This window comes from Euprymna scolopes, chromosome 26 (assembly GCF_053919585.1).
Source record: "Euprymna scolopes isolate OS-2025 chromosome 26, ASM5391958v1, whole genome shotgun sequence".
NCBI lineage: Eukaryota > Metazoa > Mollusca > Cephalopoda > Sepiida > Sepiolidae > Euprymna > Euprymna scolopes.
In genome coordinates, this window is record NC_136507.1 from 50,796,151 (window position 1) to 50,804,713 (window position 8,563).

At 36.6% G+C, this 8,563-nt stretch overlaps 1 protein-coding gene across 1 annotated transcript; it reads left to right on the plus strand.

Annotated features, from left to right (window-relative positions):
• Window positions 1-3,871: 3,871 nt before the first annotated feature.
• On the plus strand, window positions 3,872-4,282 carry LOC145247822 (protein FAM200A-like). Its single transcript, XM_080109451.1, has one exon. The coding sequence runs from the start codon at window positions 3,872-3,874 to the stop codon at window positions 4,280-4,282; it is 411 nt and encodes a 136-aa protein (XP_079965577.1).
• Window positions 4,283-8,563: the final 4,281 nt, after the last annotated feature.

The window sequence follows — 8,563 nt, forward strand, 5'->3', positions numbered from 1 at the left end:
TTGGGTCTCTTAGCTTGAGTACACAGTGGACATGTCTTCTTTGGTTGGGGCTTCCTAGTATATTGAAGTGGAGTAGTAAATGTCCAGCTCAAAGATGCTTCATTTCCCAACTCCTTAAGTAGAGAATCCAATGCCAGAGAAATGTCGAGCTTGATTGATGCCAATGTGCATGATCTCAACTCCACCCCATAATGTTGCTTGACTAATTTAGGGAGGGCTGGATGAAGTAGGCACAACCAAGTGAGGATTATTAAATTCTCTAATGTAGGGGCTACTTGTTCGTCTTCTGTGGGAACACTGTCATGATGCATATACTGATGTCAGGCATATATTGTTTAGTAAGGAGTCGTCAATGAAGGCTGCAAGTCTCTGAAATAACCCTTCTGGGTGTTCATCTGGTTCAAGCCTTATGGAATCAAAGTCAAGGAAGTGAGAGCCACTAGTCTGGAAGCCGTAATGTTGTCTTATGGTTTGCCAAACATTTGTTAATGATGTTGAGTTCTTAACAATGGCACTTTGCGATATGCTGGGGCAGTAATTTGCCACCTGTCCCATCATCCTCACAATATTATTTTTCCATACCATCATTTGTGAAGTCCCAGTATGGATGAGTGCGTGACTTCTTTTCCCCGTTCATCTCAAGAAATGGGGCATAGTTGCAATCAAGAGACAGACAATATATGAGAGTATTTCTCCACGCCTCAAAGGAAAAGATAATCTCATTATTTCCCAGGCACCACTGCTTAGGGGCATGAGATATACTTGAACAATTGGTATATATGGATAAGAGACGCTTTGATAATCCAGTCTTGTCAAGATAATCCTTTTAAGCAGTCACCCAATTAATTGGGGGGGGGGGGTAATATACGCCTTATTCAGACAAAAAAAAATCATTTTTTTTTTTTTACTCCTTTGGAATAGCGAATGAGGGTAAATAAACCGCTGCCACCATGCCAGTAAATCAAGTGAATAAGTTATATAACACGAAACTGTTTGAAGGGACGAAGAGACTTTATACTCGAACATACAGAACGAAACTCCAAACAAAACTGAAAACGTAAACAGAAAAATGGAAGAGGCAGACGACAACTGAAAATAACACCATTGTGCTGAATTATCTTCCTTGAACAATATGCGGTCTTAATTGAATACTGGTGTTAATTACTTCATATTTTTATTTGATTTATTTTATGATTTTCATTTGATTTATTTTAACCATTGCACTTTTTTATTATCTTGATTGAAAATTATATATAAACTGTAGCAGTCAACATAACAAACTATTTTCTTTTGTGGATTAATGCCCTCTTGCTGACTGATGCGGCCACACACTAACCAGTCAGTTACTAAGGCACATTAATTCTATATGTCCCTTAAGGTAGGGGTTTTCAAACTGTGGTCTGTGGAGCACATGGGGTCCGCAAGGACAAAACAGGGGGTCCATGGCCGGACAGCAAAGACTTTTTATGGGTAATTTGATTTTATATATGATTTTTAATCGAAATTTTTCTTCTTATAATCTGTAAATGTATGTACCTAAAATTTTAATTTTGTAGTTAAATTTAAGCTCTTTCCTTTAATGGAACCCCATCAGCACCACCAATTTTAAATTTCGGCTGAATTTTTAACAATAAATTACTAAATGTGATAAACTAAATCTATTTTAAACATTTGTTAGTTTTTTTATTCTGGTAGTTACTTATCTATTACCATGCAATTAACACACTAAAAATTCAAAATATGTATTTTTAACAAAATTTTTTTCTTTTATTATCGTGATTGATACACATTTTATGCTTTTTTGTAGAAACATTAAAAAAAAATTTAAATAAGGTTATTGATAGTCTTTAATTTAAAGTACGTAGTTACAATTTGTAATATTAAAATACTTGTTACTTATTTATAACATTTATTTTTAACCTACTTCATAATTAAAACAAATGAAAAATCTGTTGTCCTTTCGTAATGATTTTAGTTATTGGCCGACATACAGAAGAACTTTCTTTAAATAAATAGTTTAAGTTTGTTTCTGTTACTTAATCCATCTGCCTTTTTTATTTTAAATATTTTTTTAGTTACTTTCTTTATTCTTTTTATGTTCTGTAGCATCAACTTAATTACTGATGTGTGAGTTTTTAAATTTGAAATATTAAAAGGGTTTGAAATAATAAACGTTTTGTTCTGGGATTTTATTCTAACTGGTAAAAATACGTTTAACCTTTTTAAATACAACAAAATTCCTTTTTCAGTTGAACATTTAATAAATTTGTTTATAGTGCGTGTATGGCAACAATGAAAAAAGGAAGCAAAGTATTTGATCGGCACAAATTCTACACTCCGAAGTTTTCATTTTTATGAAATGTATTTTTTTTCCTATGATTTTAAACATTTATAAAAATATAAAGAGTTATTTGTTATTGCTGTTGAAATATATTCGACGTTGTGTTCGTGCATAGTTTTTTTACACAAAATTAAATCTCCTGCATAGTACAGAACAGGATTACAACGAGGCTTGAGCATTAATCACGTGTCAAGAATTCTTAATGTCTGAATATCTGATTTTTACTTATTTATGTTCCTAAATGACTAAGCTTGCATTATTTATACAAAAAATATTTGATCAAATTTTGCTTTTTCAGGGTGCAAACTTTACCCATTGATAAATTTTTGAAAGAGAAACCTCATGATGAAATCAACTCAGAATCTGATAGAGACAGAAGAGATTGTTCAGAAAAACAAATTAAGAGAATATGATGTGGAGTATATTCGATTTGGATTCATTGAAAGTGTGTCTAATGCTAACAGACCACAGTGTTTACTTTGTCATAAGTTGTTGTCGAATGAAGCCCTGAAGCTAAATTGCAATGTCAATAACATCAAAATATAAGCTAATACGGCCATCTTATTTAGTGGCATTGAGAGTGGCTCATGCTAAAAAGGTCTATAATATTGCTGAAGAACTTGTACAATAGACATGCGTGAGGCAATTTTGGATGAAAAATGTGCTGTGAAATTGAAAGCTGCGCCACTGTCAGATAACACAATTGCGCAAAGAATAGAAGATATGTCAGAAGACATAAAAACTCAGTTAACTGACAGTGAAAACAGACATTTTTGCATTACAACTTGATGAAAACACAGATATTACCAGTGGACCTCAACTTATGGTGTACATGCAATATTAGTGGGAAAGTGAAATGTTTGAAGATTTTCTATTTTGCCATCCTATGCCCACTAGAACAACTGGTGAGGAAGGTTTAAAGTATTGGTCTCTTTTCTTTCTTAATCAAGCTTGTTATGGAACCAGTGTATTGGCATATGTACAGTGAGAGTGGTGTCAATGATCGATATTCACTCAGGTGTTATGGGTCATGTTAAGAAATTTGCACTTAATATCACTGCAACACATTGCATGATTCATCGAGAAGTTCTGGTTGCCAAAAAAATGGATACTTCTTTGTCCAAAGTCTTGTCATCTTGTATTAAAGTGATAAATTTCATTAAAACCAGACCACTCTTTAGTCGTTTCTTTGCAATACTCTGTGAGATGGGGGCTGAACATTCAAGTCTGTTGTTTCATACAGAGGTAAGATGACTATCACGAGGTAAAGTAATCCAGCGTTTATTTGAACTTAGAGAAGAACTGTTGATGTTTCTGTGTGTTCATGATGTTGAACTGGCTTCGATAATGGCTGATAGAATTTGGCTTTGCAAAGTTGCTTATCTGGGAGATATATTCAACAAACTTAATGAACTGAATTTATCTTTACAAGGAAGAAATTCAAATATTTTATTTAGTCATGATAAAATACAAGCCTTCAAGAAAAAACTGAATATATGAACTACAAAAGTTAGTAAGAAAACTTTAGATATGTTCGCTACACTGGACGATTATCTCAGCAACAATGATTCAGTTAATGTTGATTTGATAATTGTAGATGTTAAACGACATTTGATATCACTAGCCGAACATTTTGACAAATATTTCTCGAAAGATATTCCAGATAATATTGAAAATTTTGACTGGATTAGAAATCTGTTTAATGTTGAAGTAGCTGATAGCATGCTTACAGGAAATGAACTGGAAGAACTGGCTGAAATTCCATGGGACAGAAGTTTAAAAATCAGTTTTATGCAGCAACAAGTTTCGAAATTCTGGCTCACTGTCGCCTCCGAATATCCATTGTTATCTCGAAAAGCAGTTAAGATTTTATTACCATTTGCAACAACATACTTATGCAAAGCAGGATTTTCGGCATTGACTAATCTGAAAAACAAATAAAGATTCAGGCTTGCTCCAGAGAGTGACTTACGTGTATGTTTGGCAGTAATATGGCCAAGAATTAACAGTTTGTGCAAAGCCAAGCAAGCACATCCTTCTCACTAAGTGTGTATTGAAAAATCCTACGTGTGTGTAATTGACAATAAAACTATTTGTTAAATACTATTGCTGTTTTCATTTAATATTAATATTTTAAGCATTATGAACTTTTCTCGCTCCTAGCTGTTAATATTGTTGTCACTAAAATAAAAATCACAGACGATCGATCTTCGGCCTACGGCTGATTAAAACCCGGTGAGAAATGCAGATTATGCCCAGTTATCGGAAGAAAGGCAACACCAAGCAATCAGACATTTTACTGCCGGAGCGTCAATTTCATAATCGTTTATAAGGGGGTCCCTAAAGTAAAGCCTGAAATATAAAGGGGTCCACAAGTCAAGAAGTTTGAAAAACCCTGCCTTAAGGAACTAATTACTCCTGTCAGTAACTAGCCAGCAGCCAGCAAAGGAGCTCAGACCACCAAAGAAGACAGACCTCTCTGCTCTCACTCTGTCCACTGAATCCCTCCCTCTAAGCTGTGACTGCTTCACTGAAAACTTCCACTGGACTACCTGGAGACATTTCAAGTTTCTGCCTCCCAACATGAGAATATCCTAGAACTTTCTTTTCCTTTTTTTTCTTTCACTTTTGACATAGTGTTACGATAAGGAACCAGATCAATGGAAAGTGTCATCACTGCTCCGACGGCGAACATTTAAAATGGTGGGTATCAATGTTAATGATATTACGTTTTTCTAATTCCTCAATGTAAACAAAATATTAAAAAAGTGTCAAAATCAGCATCGAAGTCAAATATAAAAATTAATAATATGGTTTTTATTTAACATAGCAAGGAAAAGTATGCTTTATTGTTGGCATATTTTGTGTCATTATTGAGGATGTCAATGGATTAGAAATGACAGAACAATCAATCAGCTTTTACATAATGGCATCTTTATTATCATTGTAAACAAAGCAAAATGTACACCAGTAAGGGACGCAACTCGAGACGGTGAAAACTCTTATTAGTCCCTCGTGCAACATCTTCTCTTTTCTTAATGACAAAACAGAACAAAAAAAACGTCTAAGAATGAAAACAGAGTCTATAAAATATAGTGATCTAGGCATTCATTGGGCTGACTACCCTCATACCTAACACTTTCACTTGCCCTTTCACTTATGTTGTGAAATCCCTGAATATCACAGGATCTCTTACTATTCTTCCCGACTATGTTGTCTGCAACCTTTCCGAGCTCGGTTTTGTTGAGGATGGGGTCGGGTTTGGGCTTTCTCTTATTTCACCTTCATATTGAGGTGGTTCTGTGGTGCATATCTCTTCTGTACCCTGCCCTGCATTCTTGGCTAACTCTATCTGCACTTCATATGGCTGGTGTATTACTGATGTGAGTGGGGGTGTCTCTGCAGTTTTCTTCAAATCTACTCTATTTCCGTCGATATAATTCCCCATCCACTTTTATATGGTATGAGATCGCTCATCCAGTCTCTACCCTACCACTGCTTTCCTCTACTCTTTTTGACCATTTGTGTGTGGTTTCATCCATACTACATCTCCAGGATACAATGGTTTCAGTGGTTTTACTTTGTGGTTGAAAGAATGTTCTTGCCTCCTGAGGTCTTGCTTCACCATTTTTCTTAGATTTTTGGGAAATTCTGGCTTGAGTAAATCCTCTCTGTTTTTTGTTCTCCTTGATATCAGCTTCTGAGCTGGTGATAAGAGACCCCTGCCTGGCGCATTCCTGTGATCCAACATTGCTAAGTATGGGTCAGCCTTATCTTCCATCGCTTTCCAGAAAAGTTTTTTTTTTGCCATCTTTACTGTAGATTCCACCTTATCATTTGCCTTGCTATTATATGGACTGACCGGTGTATGTGTAAAACACCACTTTTTTGCAAAGGTAGAAAATTCCTGGCTACTAAACTGAGGCCCATTATCAGTTACCACCTGATCTGGTATTCCATGTCGTGCAAAATGGTGTTTCAGTTTAGTTATCACTGTCTTTGCTTGTGTATTCCCAAAAGTTGCTCATAGTCTCTAGCTGCAAACTTAAAGAGATCTATTCCCACTTTCGCCCAAGGTCTGTCAGGAACTTCATGGACCCTTAATGGTTCTGCCGGATTGGCTACTTCATATTTTCTACACATGGGGCATTTTGAAATGTAGTCCCTTATGTCACTGTTCATATTTGGCCAATACAAGCATTCTCTTGCTCTTCTGTAACATCCTTCTACTCCCAGATATGTGGAATGCAGCTTTTCTTTCAACACTCCCTGCTGTGTCAGTGGGACCACTACCCGGTTTCCTCTGAAAATTAACCCATCTTGCACCGTCATTTCACTCCGCATATTAAAAATATGGTCTCACCTCTGGGTCAAGATGTATTTAGTCTTCTGACCATCCTTCCAGAATTACTTGTTGCAACTGTTATATGCTTCCTTTGTGGCTGAGCGCAGTTCAAGCAGCCTTCTCTCTGTTACAGGAATATATTCTGCTTCCTTGACATCACCTTCATCGTCCATATATTTACCGCCCAATCCATAGATATATGCTCTTGATAGCGTGTCTGCAAGGAACATTTTCTTACCTGGATGGTACAGAACTGTAGCATCGTAATCCTGTAGTTGCATCAGCATGTTTTGCAGTCGTTTTGGGTATTTCACCAATACTTTTTTCATGATCGCTTCCAGTGGCCTATAATCAGTTAGTACTCTTATCTGTCGACCAAACATATATTGGTGAAACCGTTCACATGCATAGACTACTGCTAGTAGTTTCTTCTCAATCTGTGCATATGGAGTTTCTGTTTCAGTCAGTGCACGGCTGATATAGGCTAGTGGTTGACCCTCTTGTAGTAGTGCAGCCCCCATGCCCTTCTCACTTGCATCGCATTGCATAACCAAAGATTTGTTGGGGTCATAATACCTTAATACTGATGCCTCACTCACTAACTCTTTAATTTTTCCAAAAGCCTCTTCATGAATTTGAGACCATGTCCATGGCACATCTGCATTCATTAAATTTCTAATGGGGCCATCACGTCAGATATGTGTGGTAGAAATTTTGCCAAGTAATTTACGAATCTAACCAATCGTCGCACTCCCTTCACATCTGTTGGGCACGGCATCTCTTTTATGGCTCCTACATTCCCAGGATCAGGACGTAAACTATCACTGGTAATCATCTGTCCCAGGAAAGATATAGACATTTGTCGTAGGTTCAATTTTTCAGCATTCAATCGCATCCCACGATCACGACATCTCTGCAACAGTTTCCTGAATTTTTGATCATGATCAATTGTTGCTTCTTCCATCGTTTTACCCTTCCCAATCACTAGAAGATCATCCACTTTGTTAATTACCCCCTCTAAATCGGACACATTGTCAAAAAGGGTCTTTTGAAATATCTCAGGTGCTGGAGCAATCCTGAAATGTAAAACTTTCCACCGGAACCTACCATATGGTGTAGAAAATGTTGTTAAGCAACTGCTGGCTTCGTCTAATTTTACATACCAAAATCCACCTCGTAGATCCAGGGTAGAAAATACTTTGCTGTCAGCCAGTTCTGGTAGTAAATCTTCCAGTGTAGGTAACTAAAAATGTTCCCTCTTCAAAGCTTTATTCAGTGGTCTTGGGTCTATGTATATCTGTAGGCTTCCATTTTTCTTAGCTACCAATGCTAAAGCACTTACCCATGGTGTTGGCTCACTCACTGGCTCAATAACATTCTTCTTAACCAGTTTTTCTAACTCGACTTTTAGCTTGTCCTTAACTGCCACTGGTATTCTCCATGTTGCTACATTTGGTGTTATTCCTGGATCCACCTGCAAATGTACCTCTCCTGGTAATTGACCCAATTCTTCCTTGAACACATCTCTGAAGTCATTGATAATGCTGTCTAAGTACTGGCTGCTGGATTCATTCATTTGAGAAACTTTGGCGACCATTTTGAATTTGTCGTTATTGATTGTGACAAGTTTCATTTTCTGGATTGCATTTGCTCCAAGTAAGGGATGGAAATCCTCTTTCACAATGACAAACTTGACTGCATATTTTTGTCCATTTTTGGGGTTTATCATTTTTACTCGACACTCTTCCAATAGCTTCACTTCTGCTCCATTCCACATGACAAGAGTCTTATTTGAATGTTCCAGTGTTTTTCCAGTGTTTTTCCAATCACGTGTTTCTCATTCAATATGCTCACGGACGCTCCACTATCGAGCTGAA